Here is a 24,082-nt window from a genome sequence, read left to right on the forward strand (position 1 = left end):
ATGGATGAAGAATTAAAATGCCCCGTTTGCGGCTCTCTTTTCAAGGATCCTATTCTTTTACCTTGCTCGCACAATGTGTGTTTGGCGTGCGCCCGAAATATCATTGTACAGACACCAGAAGGCGAAACACTAGCGCATAGCCGTGCCTCCAACTCGGACTACGATTATTTGGATATGGACAAAATGAGCATGTATAGTGAAACGGACAGCGGCTATGGATCATACACGCCGTGCATCAAGTCTCCAAATGGGGTCAGGGTCTTTCCTCCGACTTTGGTGCACCGCCACTGTTCCATAACATGTCCTCTCTGTCACCGTAGTGTCTCTCTGGATGAGCGGGGGTTTAGGGGCTTTCCACGTAACCGGCTACTGGAGGCGATCGTGTCTCGGTATCAGCAGATCCACTCTGCCAACGTGAAATGTCAGCTATGTGACCGCAACCCTGTCGATGCCACTGTGATGTGCGAGCAGTGTGACGTGTTTTACTGCACACCTTGCCAGCAGCGATGCCACCCTTCCCGTGGACCGCTGGCCAAACATCGATTAGTGCCACCGACCCAATTGCCAGCGGCAGGAGGACAGCAGATGCCCGCCGCCACCTTACGCAAACAGGGGACATGTGCAGACCATGATACGGAGAACTTTAGCATGTACTGCGTCAACTGCAAGACTCCAGTGTGCATGAAGTGTCTGGAGGGTGGCAAGCATGGGAGTCACGATGTAAAACCTTTAGCGGCCATGTGGAAACAGCACAAGGTAAGGATGGAGGCGGTGGGGATGCCTTGACCATCAGCTGCTCTGTGTAGCATCACATCACTGATGTCATCAGTGCCATTTAAATCACACCAACTAGATACATTTACTGTAAGGGACAATTCATCCGTGGTAGCCTATAGTAGGCCTAGCCAGGCAACAACATTATAGCCTAATCACAGATAAATAAATAATCCTGCCTACAGTACAGCTCTGGGTTTGTTATTTTAATTTGTGAAAAGGTCACCAGCGCTGTGTAACATGCCCCATGGTTTTCTCAGCTCCCACTACATGGTGAAGAGGAGAAGGATGCCATGACTCAGAGCTGGGCACTGCTCCTCCTCCTCCCAGGCATAGCATGCCTATAGGCAGAATGTGGACTGAGAGACAGTAGAGTCACCCGATCTCACACACACATTACATTGAGCTATTACACAGCTATCACAAATTAAATTAAAAGCCTTTATCACCCACAGAGCAAATTGGGTCACTAATCTCACATTTTGCATGATTGGGACAGTATGCCCCACGACCTTCCTTCCATCCATAATTTATCAAACAGCATGCATCCGTCTTCCCACTCATCACCACTGATTAGAAGGGTTGTTCTGAGTTCAGTTCACTTTTATCACGCTAGCCTACTGTCCCACAAATGGACCGTGAAAATCACATAAGCGTGAAGCAGCATTTATAAGTACTGAGCCCTATAAATAAAAGATGCAGAAGCGCTTAGTTCATATATTTCCTGGGGTTGAGTGAGATCGATTACACCCCAGCACATAGTCCATTTTGTGCTTTATTTTATGGCCAATGTTCTGTATTGACAATAATGGGATGGTCAAGTGAGCTCTGCTCAGGTTGGAAATGTGTGTGTGTGTGTGTGTGTGTGTGTGAGTGAGAGATGGAATGGGAGTATGTGTTGATGAAGAGGGGGAGGACATGAATGTATTGGTCTGCTATTATGGCAAATTATCTCTGTACTCTTGAAGCTATGCTATCACTCTTCACGCCTCTTCTTGAATGAGTCCACTGCACCAGACAGCTCCCCATGTCACTGAACATTTACATTTTAGTAATTTAGCATATGCTCTTGTGCAGACCAACATAGTGTAGTGAGTGCATACATTTTCATACTGGTCCCCCGTGGGAATTGAACCCACAGCCTTGGCGTTGCAAGCACCATGCTCTACCAACTGAGCCTAAATGTAAATGAGACCAAATGTAAATGTATGAATGAGTCCACTACACCAGGCAGCTCTTCATGTCACTGTCACTAGGATGGGATTTTGTTGTGACACAGGGGACTAATTCAAATCTGTTAATCACGTTCTCATCCACAGCTCCAGATCCACCCTCCGGCTCTGACATGCTTTATCATTTGTCCTCCTCTAGGAGCTGACAGAAAACTCAATTGAACAGACTCAACAACCAGTCTGTTAGTTAGGGTAGGAAGGCCTGGAGATTGCAGTGTTGATAGGAGAGAGAGAGAAAGGCTGCTCCTCCGAGGTTTCTTTTATGACCACAGATGGATTGTGGCTTGTGGCTCAGAGGCAATTGTCATCCTCCATGCTGCAGAGACCCAGAGTGCTGATAATGGAGAGGCATGTGTGTGCTGACCGTCTGTGGAGAACTTAATCAGCACTGAAAGCCCAACTACACACACATACACACACACACACACACACACATACACACCTCCTCTGCCGGACTGCTGCTGTCTCACTCCTCAAATCTGACCCACATCCACTGGGAATGAGAGACAGTGTGTGCGCTTGTGTGTGCGTGTGGTGGGGTGTGTGGGTATGTCTCTTATTACAGTGGTTAAGCTGTTGTATTGCACTTGGCTTGCTAGTGGGAATAACAATAAGCCCCCATTTAGTTTTGGTTGGACCTTCAGTAGTCAGTCTTATCTTTCTCTATGGGAATGCTTTTACAAACACGATTTGAAAGTAATGTAAAGAAGGATATTGTTATGTTTATGTTATTTACAGTATGTCAAATGGAACAACGGAACACAAGGGACTGCCTTAGGGTATCAGTGATGTTTTTCTCCCCCTTTACAGTGCCACTGTGAGTTAGTGAAATAAATGCTTGCTAGGAATACATCATGAATATGTATTTACTAGCGAATAAACCACAGATGAGGGATTGGAGGGGAAGTCACAGTGGTGTAGTTTCCTGTGGATGTCCTGTGGGCAGCCAAGCAGAAACACCCAAAGTCAGTGTCTATTTAAATTCCACACACACACACTACACACTTCTCCCAACTCTTTACCTGCATGCACAAGGCCAGGGCATTTCTCACCAGGCTCCAGCAGGCATGCACAATCGGGCCCTGCCAAGTCCAGAGAAGGGCAGCTCGCCGACCTAATGAAAAATGTAAGCCATCAAATGGATTGTTACAACCAACTCATATTTTTTAGTTTTGTCCTGAATTCCCAAATATTACACCTTAAAATGGCCACCAAGACCCTTTTTAGGAGATTAGAGAAACCATGGTTCCTCTCTGTAGATACAGATGGTACTGCAGCTAAAGACAGGTTGCTATGCTACCTCAGGCATACAGAGCCCCTCTCCCAGTCCCAGCAATGGCATTGGCTCCAGAATGTAGGTAATGTAAAGTACAGTATCTCCCATCCCATTGAATATGTGTGCTATGCCATACTCTACCTGCCTAGTACCTAGTACACTAGACTTGGTTCATGTTGTGATGAATAAACATTTGGTGATGGGGGAACCAGGCATAAAGGATGAGTGCTTATACTGATTGTGTGCAACTACTGTAACCAAAGGCATAGGAGCAGGAGAATATTTTTGAGCTATTTTTAGAGGAGAGAATGAGTGCTTGGGCAAGACCTTTGTGAAGTGTGTGGACATGAAATTGTGGTGCTGTGCGCAAATACTGCAAGTGTTACCATGGCTACACGGAGGCAAGTTACCAGAATGTTGGAAAAAAATTATGCCTAATAGATTCATATATTCTAACTTTGTAAGTGTATGTAACAGGTTTTACAATATGTGTAATATCTCAAATGGCAGCAATAATTTATGATCAATGCTTTTCGATGTATCTAGCTACACAGCTGAAAGCTGAAGAAATAATTAATTAATCGAATTTGTACTGGGTTTTATATCATGGAAATTGTCCATATTCTGCATATTCATACATATATTAATGTAGCAAATCCTATCAATATTTGATATATTGTTAAGGCACTTCCTTTTAAGTATAGAACATAACGTTATGACTATAACTACTGTTCACTGAAGGAGGGAAACGAGGTAAAACATACTATGGGGAGTCGCACTCTCGCGACTTCGGTTGAAGGATCTACAATCACGCCTGACAAGGCCAATGAAATCTGCGCCTCGCTGCAAGCCCCACCTTCCATAGGTGATATGATAAGCGTGAGGCTCGGATTCATTCCTTCAATGTAATACCGCTCTTCACCGAGCCCAGGAACAGGCGGTGCGGGGCCAAACAGGTGTTGTACATCCTTCAGGGAACAGTAGTTATAGTCATAACGTTATGTCCCCTTTCAGTCAGTCAACTTCGGTACAACAGACTATGGGGAAATATAATCACACCCCAAGCCGACCCCAACAGATACTAAATGAAACGGCCCATGGCAGACCACACAGACCTGACCCTGCCAAATGCGGCAGGCTGCCTAGTGACTTTCCCCTGTCCCAGCCATAAGCACACTGTGTGCTATACTGGGAGCAGTGACATCCAAGTGATAAAACCTCACAAAACTGTGTGGTGATGCCCAACTTCCCGCAGCACAAATATCTCCTATAGTCAACCCATAAAACATCTCCCAAGACACTGCCAGACCCCTGGTGGAGTGGGCGTGTACCCCGCTAGGTAACCCTTGCCCCTTGCTGCTACAGTGGCTTGCGAAAGTATTCAACCCCCTTGGCAATTTCCTATTTTGTTGCCTTACAACCTGGAATTAAAATTGATTTTTAGGGGGGTTTGTATCATTTGATTTACACAACATGCCTACCACTTTGAAGATGCAAAATATTTTTTCTTGTGAAACAAACAACAAATAAGACAAAAAAACAGAACTTGAGAGTGCATAACTATTCACCCCCCCCCCCCCCCCCCCCCCCCCAAAGTCAATACTTTGTAGAGCTACCTTTTGCACCAATTACAGCTGCAAGTCTCTTTGGGTATGTCTCTATAAGGTTGGCACATCTAGCCACTGGGATTTTTGCCCATTCCTCAAGGCAAAACTGCTCCAGCTCCTTCAAGTTGGATGGGTTCCGCTGGTGTACAGCAATCTTTAAGTCATACCACAGATTCTCAATTGGATTGAGGTCTGGGCTTTGACTAGGCTATTCCAAGACATTTAAATGTTTCCTCTTAAACCACTCGAGTGTTGCTTTAGCAGTATGCTTAGGGTCATTGTCCTGCTGGAAGGTGAACCTCCGTCCCAGTCTCAAATCTCTGGAAGACTGAAACGTGTTTCCCTCAAGAATTTCCCTGTATTTAGCGCCATCCATCATTCCTTCAATTCTGACCAGTTTCCCAGTCCCTGCTGATGAAAAATATCCTCACAGCATGATGCTGCCACCACCATGCTTCACTGTGGGGATGATCACACCTGTGATTAGGGCAGAAGGAGAGGAAAAACACAAAAAGACACAGGATACCTGTATCCGTAACAGTGTGCTCGGGGTGATGAGAGGTGTTGGGACATAGCGTTTTCCTTGATGGCCAAAAAGCTCAATTTCATCTGACCAGAGTACCTTCTTCCATATGTTTGGGGAGTCTCCCACATGCCTTTTGGCGAACACCAAAAGTGTTTGTTTATTTTTTTCTTTAAGCAATGGCTTTTTTCTTGCCACTCTTCCGTAAAGCCCAGCTCTGTGGAGTGTACGGCTTAAAGTGGTCCTATGGACAGATACTCCAATCTCCGCTGTGGAGCTTTGCAGCTCCTTCAGGGTTATCTTTGGTCAATTTGTTGCCTCTGATTAATGCCCTCCTTGCCTGGTCCGTGAGTTTTGGTGGGCGGCCCTCTCTTGGCAGGTTTGTTGTGGTGCCATTATTCTTTCAATTTTTTAAATAATGGATTTAATGGTGCTCCGTGGGATGTTCAAAGGTTTGGATATTTTTTATAACCCAACCCTGATCTGTACTTCTCCACAACTTTGTCCCTGACCTGTTTGGAGAGCTCCTTGGTCTTCATGGTGTCGCTTGCTTGGTGGTGCCCCTTGCTTAGTGATGTTGCAGACTCTGGGGCCTTTCAGAACAGGTGTGTGTGTGTGTGTGTGTGTGTATATATACTGAGATCATGTGTACTCTGTGCTAACTGTGCCACTAGAGATCCTGGTTCGAATCCAGGCTCTGTCGCAGCCGGCCGCGACCGGGAGACTCATGGGCGGCGCACAATTGGCCCAGCGTCGTCCAGGGTAGGGGAGGGAATGGCCGGCAGGGATGTAGCTCAGTTGATAGAGCATGGCGTTTGCAATGCCAGGGTTGTGGGTTCGATTCCCACGGGGGGCCAGTATAAAAAATAAATATGTATTCACTAACTGTAAGTCGCTCTGGATAAGAGCGTCTGCTAAATGACTAAAATGTAAATGTAAATGTGACACTTAGATTGCACACAGGTGGACTTTATTTAACTAATTATGTGACTTCTGAAGGTAATTGGTTGCACCAGATCTTATTTAGGGGCTTCATAGCAAAGGGGGTGAACACATATGCACGCACCACTTTTTTGTTGTTGTTGAAACAAGTCTTTATTTATTTTTTCACTTCACCAATTTGGACTATTTTGTGTATGTCCATTACATGAAATCCAAATAAAATACCCATTTAAATTACAGGTTGTAATGCAACAAAATAGGATAAACGCCAAGGGGGAATTAATACTTTTGCAAGGCACTGTATATGCCAGGGGGATCCACAATCCAGTGACGCTAGAGACACTGCTTAGAGACCGCCCTGCCGCGAGCTGGATTAGCAAAACAGACAAAATGTTGGTCACATAACCAGATATCCCGGTTCCGTTCAATGTACGTGCATAAAGCTCATACCAGACACAGGGCATGCAACCTCTGCTGCTCTTCAGAAGCAAAAGGGGGAGGCAAAAAGGGAAATAGCTCAAAATCTAGGGACCTGTAGGACATAGCCATGACTTTCAGGGCGAAGGACGCATTTGGATGCAACGCCACCTTAGAGTCTGAGTACAGGAAGGGTGTGCTGATAACGCGTCGAGGTCCCCAACACGTTTAGCCAAAGCCATGAGCAGGGAGGTTTTGTAGGAGAAGATCTTCAGATCCACCAACTCCAGAGGCTCAAAGGGACACACACACAGTGCCTCCAAAACCAGCACCAAGTCCCATGTGGGCGCAATCGGTTTAGAGACCGGTCTTTAGAGACCGGTTCTCTCTTTCAGGAACTGCACCACCAGGGGGTGAGCCCCCGGTGAGGTTCCGTCAATTCCCACATGACACGCTGAGACAGCGGCCATGTACACTTTTAAAGTGGAGAATGCTTGAAAAGCTCCTGTAGGAACATAAGGATGTTCTTCAAAGATCACTGAAAAGGTCCTTTATCTTGGTACCAGAGCTCAAACGCTTGCCACTTATACGCATACATCCCTCTCGTGAAGGGCGCCCTTGCAGACTGAATGGTAGCAATAACATTCTGAGGTTCTCTAGCCATCAAATTGGCCGTCTTAGGGGCCAGGCCCATAGGAACCAAATCTCTGACCTCGCTTGCCAAACCTGCCCGTGTGCCTTGGACAACAGGTCCCTGTACAACAGGAGTTTCCACGGGTCCCCGCCTAAAGGTGAATGTCTCCGCGAACCAAGGCTGCATGGGCCACCTGGGAGCCACAAGAATCAATAGAAAGCCCTGCAGGCGCACCCACTCCAACGTGGGGTGAATCAGAACCACTGGCGGAAACGTGTAAAGGCGGCTCAGAAGCCACTGGTGCGCCAGAGCGTCCATTCCCAATGGGGCACTCGGGTCCTTCATCGAGAAAAATGCTGAAAATGTCCCATACCTGGGAGAGCCTCCACTCCTGAGAGAGAGGGTCCCATCTGGATAAAAGATCTGCACCCGAGTTGAGGCAACTGGGGACATGCGTCACCCAATCGAAAGCATGTGCACACTGCTCCCCAGCAATAGGGAGCGAGCCAAGGTTAGGAGGGAGAGAGACAGTCTCTTCCCATCTGTTGATGCACGCCATCACTGACATATTTCAGTTCTGACCAGCACAAGCCAGCCCGACAAAAACAGGGGGAAGCGCCTGAGCGCCAGATACTCCAGGTAATTGTCATGCAGTGCACTCCGCACCAGTGTCCATACCCCCCCGAATCGAGTTGCCTTCGTACAGCTCACCCCACCCTCTGGGGAATGCATCTGTCGTGATTACCTTTCGGGATACAACTCAGCCCATGGGAGCCTCCTGACAATAGTTGAGGGTCCCACCACTGGGCCATGGCGAGATGTGTCCAGGTGAATGGCTAGCACTCAGTGCTGGAAGGGCCGTATCAACAATAGACCCACAGGAACGACTTCAATCACAGAAGCCATCATCCCCAGTAGGCATAGGCACTGGCGAAAATTCACTGTGTGACCCAGCCAATATTTGGCTAAGCAGAGTCGAAACCTGGACACCCTCCATGGGGATAGAAAAGCGTGATACGCGAGTGAGTCTCGCTTGAGACCCAGAAATGGAATGCGCTTTTTCTGGTTTCTTATGAAGCCTAGAGACTGAATACGGGACAGTAGCATGGATGTGTGTAACACTGCTTGCCCCCTCGACTCCGCCGCCACCAGCCAATCGCATTCTGAGTTTGTAGACTCTGAGGTGCTTGCTGAGGGCAAGTAGGTCTAGGACCCACTCGGATTGCCCTACTTCTGGAGATGGGAGGATCTTTCCTTCCTCAAAATGGGCACTGAGGCCTCGGGAACAGTCGACGAGATGATGCTGCAGAAGCGTGGGGGACACACAACAAATTGTAGCCTGTACCCTGATATCACTGTTCGCATGATCCAGGGCGACACTGCACATGCGCGCCATTGGTCGAAGCAGACAGCAAGACTCCCGTGATCTGAAGGGGCAGGACTCCACCTTGTAGACTGGGAGAGATTGGTTCTTCTTCCATTTACACCACTCTTGACAACCGTATGTCTGAACATGGAGAAGGAACACGTTTTATCAAACTCACCTACGGGAGACCACTTTTAACACCCGTGAACACTTTGGAACTCGGTTGAAAAAACGTTGTTTATGTTTCAAAGTTTGCCTAAAGCCCAGCCCACTCTGGGTACACGGGCTCCGGCGATCAGTGATGTGCCCCGATTGGCCGTGCCACTTGGGGGTACTGTTATCACAATGAGCCTTACTCGGTTTAGGCAGTAAGATGCGTTCCGGTAACCGGCTGGCACCCAGCGCTTGACCGCACGCATAAAAAATAGACCCAGGGAGAAAACATTATCATGGAGGTTAGCAAAGTCATAGGTACTGGCAACAAAGCGCCTTGTAACCTAGCTGGGAATGGGACAGACAGCTCTGAAAAACGGACCCCTTCTGTTGTAACAGACAGCGGCGATTCATAATTGAATCTAATTCCCAGACAGTATGGTCGTGTCCAACCCTGCTTGTTCCCTTGACTCCGCTACCAACAACTAATCGCCTATAGAGACCATAACCTGTATCACTAGACACCTCATAGGGACTAGTGAGCTACAGGCAGGAATCAGCAATGAATCCCAGTAATGAGCCACCTATGGGGAGGGGCGCCCCCTTGTGGACATTGACCCAACTTGTCACTCTCACCCTGGGGAGATTGATATACCCTTTGAACCCTGTGAACACCATGGAACGCGGGTAACAGAGGTGGCAGCATTAAATATGGACAAGCTTCCAACATACGTTGTGCTTCCGTGAGACTGTATAGCCTGCATGAAGCCCGGCCCCTTTATGGGCACAGGGGGCTCTGGCAATGGCAGACGTAGTACCCCGTTTGCCAAACGTGGGGGCTATGTTGTCACAGTAATGTTTTTGCGGAGGGGCGCACTGGTCACTCAGACCCGTGCCAAGGCCCCTTGCTCCGGGGGTTACCCCAGCCAAGTGCTCGGGGACTGCTTCTTCATTTGAGGTGCACGCAAACCTGGTTTCCTTCACTCCCTCCAACTCCAGGAACTGAAAATAGGAATGGGGTTGCCATAACGCCAGGGGAAAGCTAGTAAATTTCACTCGCCGGAAGTTAAGCATGCTAGCCGACGTTAGCTAGGTGGCTTTTTAGCATAAGCTAGGCTAGCTAGCCTCTTTGACCGCAGCACAGTCCGTTTGGAATAACCAAGCGACTTAACGCCACATATACTAAACAAGAGCGCTAACCCAACAACACCACTGTGGGGAGGCAGGAATAACTAGTAATAGCTAGCTCGCCTCAGCGAGTTAGCCAACCTGGCTAGCACACTATGCAGTGCTCGTTTTGCTAGCCCGGTCTCGAAAGTCCACGTAGGACCGGATCACCGAGGTGGGACCGGACTCTTCATCAATAAGTCTGGGAAGAGAGGCAAGCGGTGCTTGACCGAGGCAGACACAGGCGGCGGGGGGTACCCACCGAACCTGCCCACCCTCTCTCTTCAAGTAGCCTCCCGTAACTGGCGACAGAGCACACAGGAGCCAAGTTGGGTGCAGGCAGACAAGACATTTGCTCCCACGACCCAATCCATCTCCGCTTCCTGTACCTCGGTCCCAGCCGAGGTACTGGCATCCAGGAAAGGAAAGTCGCCATCGGTAATTCCAAGCTTCCTCAAGAATGCTACATGTCTTTCCAGGAAGTTTGTACACAGTACGTGGCAATGCGCACACAGACTGATTCGAGCAAGGGCTGCATTAGCGTGCTCCATGCCGAAACAAACTATACATAGATCGTGATTATCTTTCAGAGAAGTGCTGTAACCGCATGACTGGGGGCATGATCTCGACCCCGAACACGGCTTAGCCATCGTCGTCTTGGCCGTTTTCTTAGCCATCTTGGCCGTTTTCTTAGCCATTGCACCAGCAAATGGAAGAATAACTAATTGCTTGTGATTAGAAAACGTATGAGAACAAGTACAACCTTCAGCACACAATATCCAGGGGGTGAGCAGGCTATTACACTATGGGACAGTTTAGTTGGCGCAACGTAAGACAGTCTCGTTTTCCAATTGTTTGTTTTATTAGCATGAATCGTTCTTGTTTACACTGAGGTGAAGAGCGGAATAATTGAAGGAATGAATCTGAGGAAGGTGGAGCTTCCAACAAGGCATGAATTTCATTGGACTTGTCAGGCATGATTGTAGATCCTTCAATCGAAGTCACGAGAGTGAGACTCCCCATAGTATGTTGTACCGAAGTTGACTGAAAGGGAACTTTCACTACATTCTCAATTTAATCATCCAATGGAGAATTTTCTATAATGGTAAATATTGTGTGTTCTCTGATTTCGTGGTTTCTTTGGGTTGTTCCTAATTTGCCTGGCAGCGTGTGCATTCTCTGTGATGCTGTACTGGGCTGGCTGTGCTGTGCAGCACTGTGCAGCACTGTGCTGTGCTGGCTGTCGTGGACATGCTGTTGAACATTAGTCGGTCGTGGAGCAGCAGTGTGAGGCTGAGCCGGGGAGGGAGATTGGTTCTGCTCTCAACCAGATGTGGAGCGCTAATGACACAGCTGCTGAACGAGGGAGAAAAGGGAGGGGAAAGGGAGAAGCGGGCATAGGAATCTATGCCATTCCTCCTGGAGTGTCCCTAAAGACCCATTTGAAGTCATGGTCAACACTGCAGATGAGCGCTGCAGCTTCGCATCGTCTTAGCCAGATCCCCAAACACTGGGCTGGAAATGAATAGCTATGCTCATCCACTATTGAAAGCCTCTGCTCTTGAATGTCATGCATATTACTTAAGAATTCTCTCTCTGATGACATTACTGGGTCTCTTCATTGCATTCATTGCATCAGATAATAAGAGAGGAATGATGCTGCTGACAGGAAAACGGATGCCTCTCCCCCCTTTTTTTTCTGGAGGAAATACATTACGATTAAGGGTACATTTCTAAAATGATTAATTGGATTCCTCTTTGAAGAATAGAGCCTCACCTTTCATCTTATGACCCGTTTTACTCATTACTTCACAAAAGGTATTTCCTCCTGCCATAACTCACCTGTTATCCTTAGTGACAGTGAAGGGGTTATTTAGGTTGTCTACCACTGATGCTGTAATCCATCTCTACAAATGAGATCGCTGACAGTTCTGAGCCACATGAGGACAATATCCAGAACTTAATTATAACATGAAGTTTAATATTAGCTCATAAAGAATAAATATATTTGACAATGGGGAACATGACAAGACGATAAAACCTTTAAGATATGGCTCCCTTGATAATTTCTTCATGTTGAGCAGTAGCATCCTTCCTTACCATATTGAATCCAACTCTCCCATACAACACTGTTAGGATAAACAAGCACAACCCAGTGAAAGGACATTAATTGGTGTTGTGCAGGAGGTTGCCGTGGGACAGGCTCTCTCTCCATAGGAGGGCCCCCGGACCCCTCACCCTGACCCCTGGAGGTCACCCTGACACAGTGTCACAGTGTAGAGAGAAAGGGCTTAGCAGACAGACATTGGCCTGCCAATGCCCCCTTGTCTTGTCCTGTCTGTCTGTGGCTGGGGCCCTGGTGGAAAGAAACAGCAAAGAGGAGGGGAATCATTCATCCCCTTGTTAGCGGTGCGGACCGACAGCTTGTGCCAGATGGCACATTAATGGACCATGGAGGGCTGGCTTGATTTGCGGCCTTCTTGAACCTACGCACATGGCCCAAAGGCCCAGCCCCAGAGAAGCCCTGACTGAGACTGACAGAGAGGCCAAGAGGAAGAGGAGCAGGTGGGAGAAGCGGGAGGGAGGTGGGAGGTTTGGATCCTGGCCAGATTGATCACAGCAGGGTTGGTTTACACCATGATTACCCATCACTCATGGGTAATCAGCCTCAGCACAGAGCAGATCTGGTGAAAGATAGAGAAATAAATGATTATAGGACTACAAGGTGAGGGCTTGACCTCTAAACATGGCTTTGAGGGCCTCGTTTGAATCTCCTTGATTACTATGACCTCAGAGGTCATGTGGGTGGGCTTGAGTGAAATGTTTATTAGTTGTTTACATCATTGCTGGTACTGTACTGTATATTTCGTCACTGGTACTGCCCCAGGCTTTAATCTTAACGTGTTATTATTATTATTATTTTTTTAAATTTTATTTAACCTTTACTTAACTAGGCAAGTCAGTTAAGAACAAATTCTTATTTACAATGACGGTCTACCAAAAGGCAAAAGGCCTCCTGCGGGGACGGCGGCTGGGATTAAAAATGAAAATATAGGACAAAATACACATCACGACAAGAGACACCACAACACTACATAAAGAGAGACCTAAGACAACAACATAGCATGGCAGCAACACATGACAACACAGCATGGTAGCAACACCACATGACAACAACATGGTAACAACACAACATGGCAGCAGCACAACATGGTAGCAGCACAAAACATGGTACAAACATAATTGGGCACAGACAACAGCACAAAGGCAAGAAGGTAGAGACAACAATACATCACGCGAAGCAGCCACAACTGTCAGTAAGAGTGTCCATGATTGAGTCTTTGAATGAAGAGATGGAGATAAAACTGTCCAGTTTTAGTGTTTTTTGCAGCTCGTTCCAGTCGCTAGCTGCAGCGAACTGAAAAGAGGAGCAACCCAGGGATGTGTGCGCTTTGGGGACCTTTAACAGAATGTGACTGGCAGAACAGGTGTTGTATGTGGAGGATGAGGGCTGCAGTAGGTATCTCAGATAGGGGGGAGTGAGGCCTAAGAGGGTTTTATAAATAAGCATCAACCAGTGGGTCTTGCGACAGGTATACAGAGATTACCAGTTTACAGAGGAGTATAGAGTGCAGTGTTAGAGAAGTGACTTGGAGAGTTATTGCTCTCAGAAATGGCTGTGTTCTCAAACTCATTCAATTGAAATGTCTGCATAGATTGTGTTTTGATTTATTTTGGATGAATAATTGTGTGTTTTTGATTCACAGTGTCAACTGTCCCAAGCTTTGAATGGTGTGTCGGATAAAGCCAAGGATGCCAAGGAATTTCTGGTGCAGTTGAAGAACATGCTTCAGCAGATACAGGTAACATTCTCTATTCAAATACATGTCTTGCAGATCCAATTGAAATATCCACATGTATTGAAATAGAATACAATTGTTATTTCTGTCCTATATCAATTTAACCTGTATTCCCCATCACCTACTTACCTGTGCCTGTCAGCTTTGTAGATCAAGGGTATACAGATGCTCAACAAATACTTAAAAGAAAGAAGAAATATGCTCCAGATTCATACAATGTCACTTTCTGGAATATTTTTATTATGTAGGCAACTTGTGGGGATTCTAAAAGTTTTTTTTCATTTTTAGACTGGCACTACATCATTTATAAAGCACTTCTTGTCGCCCAGCGGACCCAAAAGTATATTTTTGTGACCACGCTCACAGCTGAAGCAGGAGAGGGCTGCTGTGCCACTCTAATCACCACGGCAACACTGTCCACAGGGACTGCCCCAGACAATCACAGCTTTTATACTGCACTGCCATGTCTTATCAGTTGCAGCAATGCTGTGTATTAAGACTCTTATTCTCGGGTTGAGGGGATTCTATTTGAGTAAAATCCCAGCTCTGCTCATCCTTGAACCGAGTGCAAAGTGTTGCTAGATTAGAATTCACTATCTCAGGCCTCATCTACACTCACATAAATGATTGATATACAGTGTCGATGATGGAAGAATTTAACAGGAATCAGTGTGGTGTCCTTGCCCCCTGTCTCTCTGTGCCTGGCCCTAGCACCCTGTACCTCCCTGTACCTTCCTGTTCTGTCAGTAAGCGATGTGTTATGTTGTCCCTGGCAGGAGAACGGGGTGGAGTTCGAGGCCTGCCTGGTGGCTCAGTGTGACGCCCTGATTGAGGCTCTGACGCGGCAGAAAGCCAAGCTCCTCACCAAGGTTACCAAAGAGAGGGAGTACAAGCTCAAGGTGGGTCAGTGGGTCGGATCTGATGGACGCTCCAACAGCTTGATGGGTGGGAACGTCATGTTGACTGCAGTCTCACACACCAGACCAAGCTCGGATTGCACTGTGCACAATTAGCCTGGGGACAAGGTTCTGTTGACTTTAATGTACAGATGGCATCATTCAGTTAGGTGGATGGTTTATGGTTTGTTGACAACAATAATCACAGTACTCTCTCTGCATCAAATATATGATCAATAGATCACTGTTATTCATAATACAACTCTGAGTAGTGATAGACTCTTTTACCTCAGCTGTCAGCTCTCTCTAGACACAAAGGGCATCCAGGTTTGTGCACTTGTTTTGGCCCAGGTCGAGGTGCATCTGGACCCAGGTCTCTCTCCTCTCCGCCCCCCTGTCCTCTCCATCTGAAGCCCCAGCTGAGGGGTAGGCCTGGGCCTACAGGCTGGCTGGCGTTAAGCTCTGTGGGTCACATGGATCCATGCCCAGGCTCAATGTGCCAGCTGGAGGATTGGGGCTCCAGAGGACAGCTGTTGTGTTTAGCAGGGCTGGAGCTGAAGAGAAGCTAGGACTGCTGCAGCATCACACAGCAGGGTCTCTTCATTTCACTCTGATTAAGGCCATCACACTGATGTGCCCTTTTCAGAAGATTACAAAATAAGAGTTTTATGGAGTTTAGTTCACGGCCATATGGTAAAGTCAGTGACTGGACCGTAAAGAGCAGTTGTTGGGCTTTTACCGAACTGCTGTGGTGACATTTGGTATCCATTCCATTTGATCCCCTACAGTGTGGTGGAGATAGATGGCTGATGATTAGCGGGAAGCTACTTTATATCAGCTACAAAACAATGGTCTCTGTCTGAAAATATTTCAGCTATCACGCAGCTGTTTCTATCATCAAAAGCACAAATATCTTATTTTTTATCTTGTAATCCCAACATCAGGGCATTTGTTTCCCCCTGCTCAATCGTCTGAAGTGTTGTGTTTGTGTCAGTGTGTGTCGGTGAACGTCATTTTCTACTCTAATTCATTTCTTCCGAGCCAGTAGTCTGTCAGTAGTGTTTTTATCAGTGGCCTCTTTCGCCACACTACACATTCCCAGGGAGAGAGTAATTTCATGTGATTCGTGACAGTCTAGTCCAGGCATAATCCATAGACCCCTGGATTGTTTTTGTCTTAATGTTGCGTGATGGGTGGATTATACAATCTGAGTTGTTATAATTATTTACCTTAATGCCAATTCATTATGATTGGATAGATATGACAGTTCCTGACTGTCCTCTGGTGTGTTTATATTTGTGTGATATTTTATTCAATCTACCCTTTAGGAATGCTCATTTTTTGCTTATTTTATTCAATTAAGAACCAGTTGAATAATTTATGAGCATTTAATTAATGATGGGCTAATTGCCTGAATGTGTCAGTGACTTAATCAAATTATTTATTGGATACATTTGGAATTCTAATGCTTAATTTAAATATAGAGTGATTAACTGCTTTGAAATGAATCAATCTTTTCTGATAATATTTCTGCTGACGCAGCATATACTCTTCCTGGGGTCCACGTGTGTGTGTGTGTGTGTGTGTGTGTGTGTGTGTGTGTGTGTGTGTGTGTGTGTGTGTGTGTGTGAAATGCCTGCCCAGTGTTAATATGACATTAAAGGGTGCCTGTCTGTGTCCTTCTGGCTTCTCATGTGTTGTGTTCAGGTGGTGCGTGACCAGATCACTCACTGCACTATGAAGCTGCGTCAGACTACAGGCATGATGGAGTACTGTCTGGAGGTGATCAAAGAGAACGACCCCAGCGGCTTCCTGCAGGTGCAGTAGTGATGTATGGATGAATGGGGCTGGAGCTCTGCTAGTAGAAGGCTGTGGATGAGGCTATCCTTGCTGCCTGCCTGCCGGTCTGCCTCTCACGCAGAGAAGACTTCCCTCCCATTCCCCTCAGATGTCCCTGTCTCCTACTGGGCTCTAAATGCTAAGACCAAACAGAGGAGACCTTTGAAAGAACCACTTATATATTTTACTATACTAATAGATATTGATTCAGAGTGCATATGATAAGCTTGTAGCAAGATGTCGATACATGTTTTTGTTGTTGGATAAATGTGGATGAAGATATTGATACTTAATAGGTCATCCCAAACCATTTCTCGTTGGCTTGCACTAATAAAGATTAACCTGATACTGAACATTGGTATGTGACACCCTCATCAAGTTGAACGGTGTCATATTTAGTTCCCCTCACCATTAGCTGGAAGCCATTGATTCTCCTGGTCTTTTGATAGGAGCGGTCTGAATAAGATGAAATGGAGAGGAAAGACTATCTTCTGGGAATCGATGCTTCCCTCCCCCCTTCAAATGTATATGTATTGATTGAACAGTTTCTTATACCCCTTGGAACAAATTCTGTGCTCTGTACCATTTAAAGCTTGTATAAATCCTTACAAAAGCTTTGCAGGTAGCATGAAAGCTGGTATCCTACAGTAGTGTTTCCAAACCAGGGTTACTAGGACCCCAGGGGGTACTCGGCCCATCCACAGGGGGTACTTGAGAAGACTCATGAGCATAGGCTTACTGGTAAAATGCACGAGGGGGTACTCTAGGGGTACTCCGGGCAGAGCATAATTCAGTTGGTGGTACAGTAACCGAAAAAGGTTGGGAACCACTGCCCTACAGGGCTATTCCTAAATGCAGCACATTTCCCGCTGGCATTTTTCCAGAAGCACAAAGCCTCAGAGAAATCATAAAAAGCCAATTAAAACCATATTGCACTCTGTAATAGTATATTACACTGTAGCTGAATGTTTTAGGGGAGTTGTATCTGCTTTTATGCTGATCCCTCCTGCTGTGTGTGTGTCTCTGTGTAGATTTCCGATGCGCTGATCAAACGTGTGACATCGTCTCAGGACCAGTGGGTCAAAGGGGCTCTGGAGCCCAAGGTGGGCCCTGAGTTTGACCTGACCCTGAACACCGACCCCCTGCTGCAGACCATAATACAGCTGGACTTTGTCCAGAGCAAAGGTACCCAATCTATGTTAACGTTTGAATCTGTTTTATAAGTCATATTCATATACTTGCTACTGTTTGTATAGTGTGAGTCTATTCATACACATTTAATATATTGTTACATTGTTAGGGACAGCTCGAGATTTACTGTGGGGGAGGGGCTGGTCCAACTCAAGTTGTCATTTTAAAAAATGCACCCTCCTCCCCAGAGTTTTCACATGACCCTCCCCTTGTACTGTAAAATAAATTGAACACCCTCCGCCCTCATATAATTAACTCAAAATAACAATAACTGTAGCAACCCTGTGTTTGTAAACGTGAATATCGACTTTGCCACTTCAGCTGCAGACAATGATCAGCTAGGGGGAAATCCGATTTCCAACATTTTGATGCCATATTTATAATTATATAAAATATACGCAACACATTTTCCACCAACAGGTTTCTGTGCCAATGCACCACACAACCAATAAACAAAGCATACTGACTTCAGGCACTTCAATATCATGGTTTGCATTTTCAACACCTCAATAAATAGACTATGTCAATCTCGACAAACAGAAAATACATCCCTCCCTACCTTGTAGGCTTACCCAGTATCGAAGGCTTGGCTTGACAATCTCCGAATGTCATTAAACTTTTGGGTGTATTGTAACAGATGTCTCTTTCCGCTGCACAGTTTGGATTGATTGATTGATAGATTTTGTCAGTAAAAAAAATACATATATACTGTAGGCAATTTTTTTTTTTAAGTGACCAGGATTGCACAATAAAGTCAGGGACTTATTTCCATTGTGGTCCCTATTTTTGTACATAAATACTTATACAATTACATAGATACAGACACTTTATAGAGATAGAGGCACATTACATAGATACAGACACATTACATAGATACAGACACATTACATAGATACAGACACATTACATAGATACAGACACATTACATAGATACAGACACATTACATAGATACAGACACATTACATAGATACAGACACATTACATAGATACAGACACATTACATAGATACAGACACATTACATAGATACAGACACATTACATAGATACAGACACATTACATAGATACAGACACATTACATAGATACAGACACATTACATAGATACAGACACATTACATAGATACAGACACATTACAGAGATACAGACACATTACAGAGATACAGACACATTACAGAGATAGAGAAGAAAAAATGCTCAGCCTCCAGATAGGTATGAAGGGGGAGTTGAAGTACAATTCTTCCAAGCTTGTTTGGCTGGTAGCTTATTCTTTAGATGCTTGGGGCTGCTGGTGATGATCAAGGTGCCACTGGACTAGCGCCCTTGCCAGAGACTTTAGGGTGTCTATAGCTAGGTTACCATCCAATTAGCGACAGACTTTCATGTGAATATTCTAAAATCTTCATAAAAACAATATGCCATTTCAGAGTTTCCTTTAGGAATATTTGGCGCCAGACAACATGACAGGGAAGATTTTAATTTACCGGACATTTGAGAAATGTAATGGACATCCATATGCATTCAGATCCAACCTGGCGCAGCCAGCGCCATCAATAAATTAGGGATGTTGGCCAAATGAGTCACATTTACGTGTCCTTAAAAATTACTAAAACACTATTCCTTGTGTTTCGATGTGTAGCATATGCAAAACTTTGTAGCCTATTTTTTAAGGACCATGCAACCAAATATTATGCTTGAGTAAACCTTAGGAAGATTTGTAGTGTATATCCCCTGGCAATGTCCTAGAATACCAGGATATATTTTTCATATAAACAAATATGTATTTCAATTCGCTTCAACACCTACTGAAGCAAACAAGATTGTTCCTTACCCAGTTACTAACTCAGTCTGGCCCAAATAAAACGTAATTGTAAAAGAAATGTGATTCTGAACCCATGGGGAGTTGAACCAGCATTCTCTTGAGAAAGCACAGCAGTTGATCATTTCCACTATGTTGCAAAATAACTCAAGCGTCACACATGAACCAATGTCCAATATCATGTTTCAGATATTCAGGAGACTCCATTATTGAAACAAATGCATGCAGGTGGACTGAAAGACACGGAGAGCGCAGGAGGTATTTCAGAGCTGCTATATGATCATCCAAATCCAAGTTTTCCCTTTTTCCTCTGAGACCTGCCAGCCCACACCAGCCCACCACGTTAAGGGGCATAGTGGTCCCGACAGTGCTCTCCTCCCATGCATGTTTTACCACACTCTTCCCTTTTAATATTCTCACCTGCCTGACAACAACCACTATCAACCGCTACCTATCCATGCAGAGATAGATGTTAACTCCTCTGTGGTGTTCCTGCCATCCGTTTCTATTCCAGTGGAGACTGCCACGGTGCCCCCGGCCCCCCTGCTGCAGCTAGAGAAGTGCTGCACCCGCAACAATAGTGCCACCCTGGCCTGGAGGGTCACTGTGTCCCCTAGCAACCCCATCGAAGGCTACATCCTGGAGCTGGACGACGGCAATGGGGGGCAATACAGGGTCAGATAATCCTTCACTTCATATATTAGAGCCAGTGTGTGTCGTCATGTCCGACGCTCCATGTAGTCTGACACTAGGATGGAGCGCTTCACTCTCTGGTGTTTTAACAGTAGATTTAGTCAAAGAATTGAAAAGTTTAATGTAAGAAAGTTGATGCTCATTATGCAATGCAAGGAATCTATGGGAAATATTTTATTTAGCCAAGCTTATTTCAATATGTGTAATACAGTTCCACTGTAATTCTATGTGGAGTAAATTTCACCTATAGATAACAGTTGTCACCTCTACGGAATATTTTATTATTCATAGTGCGTATGGTGGAGTCAGAGCCGTAATTAACGCCAGATGGTCCTGTGCTATACTGTATGTCTGTGGGTCCTAGGAGGTGTATGTAGGGAAGGAGACCGTGTGCACCGTGGACGGCCTCCACTTCAACAGTTCCTACAACGCCAGAGTCAAGGCCTACAACTCCACAGGGGTGGGGCCCTATAGCAAGACTGTGGTGCTGAAGACATCTGACGGTGGGTGTTCTTTCTGTCTTCGCTCTCTGTTTGGACCTAACTGTAGACCTGAAAGGGAAGATCCCCCTCTGACTGGGGACGGCAGGCTTTATTAGTACCCGGGGTACAGAATGAAACTCTGTATTCAGCACTGCTGAGCCGAGCTAGTCCTCTGGGACATCCAGGCCTGCTGTTTGCCGACAGAGCCTCTCCCTTCCATCAACCAGCAACACTCTTGTTTGTGTCCTTAATGGCAATGGCATCCCGATCCCACTTTAATTAAAGGCGACTTGTGCAATCTGTCACTGTCCTGGCTGGGTGTGGTGGTGCTAGCCGGCTCCAAGAATCCTCCTGGTTTATCTGCCCAAAGCAGTAAACACCAGGCAGTGCCATGCCAAAGCCAGAGCTGAAGGAGCTCCACTAAAGAGGTGTCCAGTCCTGATATAGTGCTGGCAGACAGTGGAAGTGGTCTTGCAGTTTAGCAACGCATGACAGTGAGCACGTGCCAGACTGTGATACTTTAGCCTGTCAGTTCTGGAGGGAAGACAGTGAGAGGGTGCAGAGGGAGATAGAATAGGCTGTCGATGCCATTGATTGAGTGTAAGGCTGGGATAGGGAGTGGAGGGATGGAGAGGCTGACAGAGCGGTGACACAGGGAGAGTTTAGACTTAGAGTGCAGGCGGCTCCAGCTATGGATCTGCCAACTGCTATAACAATGGATCTCTGCATGTGGAGGCCTTAGTGAGTGCCTGTCGTGTGCCAGATAACTGTTTATTCCAACATAGCAGGAATGGGGCTAATTAAAACAATACACTGCAATGATTTGATACAGCAGTGCCTTATGGGTAAAGTGCTGTTGAATGAGAATTAATCCAGTGCTTGACATTTAGATGAGAACATCAAGTTACATTTTTAATTGTGGCACTTTGTGAATATTAATTTATCATCTCACGGTATGCAGCCTGCCATAGGGTCCTAGCTGATCGTGCTGTTCTATAATAGCATCATGTTTCATTATTTCCTGCTGCTCCATCCTCCACTAAGGTTCATTCAGGCAGCCATGCTCTCGTTTCTCTCTGACTCATCCTACTGCTCTACTTTGTCTCTCCTGCAGTGGCTTGGTTCACCTTCGACCCCACCTCAGCTCACAGGGACATTGTGTTGACCAATGAGAACCAGACGGTGAGCTGCAACAGCTACGATGACCGTGTGGTCCTGGGGACTGCCGCCTTCTCCAAGGGGGTACATTACTGGGAGCTCATGGTGGATCGCTATGACAACCACCCAGACCCGTCATTCGGGGTGGCGAGGATCAACACGATGAAGGACATGATGCTGGGGAAGGATGATAAGGCCTGGGCCATGTACGTGGACAACAACCGCAGCTGGTTCATGCACAACAACTCCCACACCAACAGGTAGGTGGGACATCTCTCAGGGGTGGAAGGCTGACTCCTGCTCCTCCACAGCTTCCGAAGTTTATAAATAATCATAATCCGCATTGTGTGTCATACTGTCAGAAATAACCCACTTACGCACATACAATATTGGCAGGCAGTTACTTGGAAATGGAAGAGATAATTTGCAGGGCAATGCTCTTATTCTTTTGAGTAGTATAGAGTAATGAAATCCATAGATTCAAAGTCCACAGGCTTAGCAATCTACCTCCAGGGACAAGAATACACAAAGCACAATCCTCCTTCCCCCTTAATGAACAATAATGCAGTAGTAGTTACCATTTTCAGTAGCTGATTAAAAGGTTTCCCTGTGATCATCTTTGTGTTTGTTGACCCTCATTATTTATCTTCCTGTCAGCTGTCACGTTGGAGCCTATCACCCAGAATGACTCACTCATTTCCCTCATTAAAGTGCCAGGTATACATGTATGTCAGGTAATCATCAAAGGCAGATTTTTGCCTGCAATCCTGCTTGTTTGTTTCTTTCGCCTAGTGGTTTTCTCTGGAAACCCTGTAGAGCCCTGTAGCTTTGTGACATAGCTGTTTGACCATTTTGTTGCTTGAGCTGTTCATTCTCAAAAAACCAAAATCTGCTGGCTTTTTGGGTGAGTTGACTGGTTTGAGTAACTATTTACATACAGCCTTGCATTGCCAAAGTATTTCAGATGTTTGGATACTGATGCATTTATTTTACTTTGCCAAAAGTTTTTCCTTAATTCCATTGGAATGGAGAAAAGCTACACACCCTGAAGGAGAAGCTCGAGGCTGTTTTCATACATTTGTTGAACCACAAGTATTCCGGATTTACTGTACATCAATTCACACACAGCCTACATACAAAACACACCTTATTTAGCAATTAGGTCAAATCTAATGTTTTGAATAGAGGAAACAATAAACCGCTTAAAGCCATTCGCTCCAAACTGTGTTTGGAGTCAATGGCAACCCTCTATCCCTCTGAGATCCCATACCACTCTCAAAGGGCCTGTTTGATCTGTTGTGTGTGTGTGCGCGTTCTGCAGGGCTGAGGGGGGCATCAGCAAGGGTGCCACTGTTGGCATCCTGCTGGACCTGAACAAGCACACTGTAACGTTCTTCATCAACAAAGAGCAGCATGGCCCTGTGGCCTTCGAGAACCTGGATGGAGTCTTCATGCCTGCTGTCAGCATCAACAGGAATGTCCAGGTGAGCACAGACAGTCAGACAGTGTTGCTTAAACAGAGAACTCTGGAGAACATAGTATTTTGTGAAAATTCTGATCATTTTGTCTTAATTTAGAAATGAAATGAATCTCCAGATTAGGGATATGTTAAACTGCATAGGTTGTGCACATATTTTTATTAAATTCTTACGTACCAGCAAATATACATTATGTTGAGTTAGTAAGCTCTGTGGCTCCTGAGAGTCAAATCCTGGACCTCGAGTCAGCAGCTTAGTCTGTCATGATCTCATTTGGTAATGTTTGTCCTTCACAGGTTACCCTACTAACAGGAATGGAGGTGCCAAAGAATTTTAAGCAGCAGTAGCCTCCTAAGGTGTCAACATGTAGTCCTCCTGCTCCATCCCTATCTCTTCTTGCTATTACTGTATATCTTATGCTGTTCAATGCCTATGATCAAATATCACCCATTGAGGGAGTCTTATATACAAGGGACTTTTGTATATAAAATATTCTGTTGTTTTTAGAATTTTCCTAGTCCTAATTGCATCTCAAGCCGTACAATCATATTCTGTGTTTACAGTCAAAATGCCACAG

The 24,082-nt window shown here is 45.7% G+C and overlaps 1 protein-coding gene across 3 annotated transcripts; it reads left to right on the forward strand.

Moving 5' to 3' along the window:
- LOC311108427 (E3 ubiquitin-protein ligase TRIM9-like) lies at window positions 1–23,868 on the forward strand (the record flags this gene model as incomplete). 3 transcript variants are annotated; one of them, XM_084151050.1, is made up of 11 exons in its annotated part: window positions 1–756; window positions 13,859–13,954; window positions 14,728–14,850; window positions 16,555–16,665; window positions 17,718–17,871; window positions 19,884–19,952; window positions 20,209–20,369; window positions 20,752–20,890; window positions 21,984–22,287; window positions 23,349–23,511; window positions 23,802–23,868. In XM_084151050.1, 11 exons carry the CDS (start codon window positions 1–3, stop codon window positions 23,850–23,852), a joined length of 2,127 nt encoding a protein of 708 aa, XP_084007176.1. In that variant the 3' UTR covers window positions 23,853–23,868. The 3 variants fall into 3 exon arrangements, with proteins under 3 accessions (XP_084007176.1, XP_084007175.1, XP_084007177.1); XM_084151049.1 differs by having other exon boundaries at window positions 19,884–19,922; window positions 20,164–20,369; XM_084151051.1 differs by lacking the exon at window positions 19,884–19,952.
- Window positions 23,869–24,082: the final 214 nt, after the last annotated feature.

The sequence above is a fragment of the Coregonus lavaretus genome (genome assembly GCF_964263955.1).
Source record: "Coregonus lavaretus genome assembly, chromosome: 33".
In the NCBI taxonomy this organism is placed as follows: Eukaryota; Metazoa; Chordata; class Actinopteri; order Salmoniformes; family Salmonidae; genus Coregonus; species Coregonus lavaretus.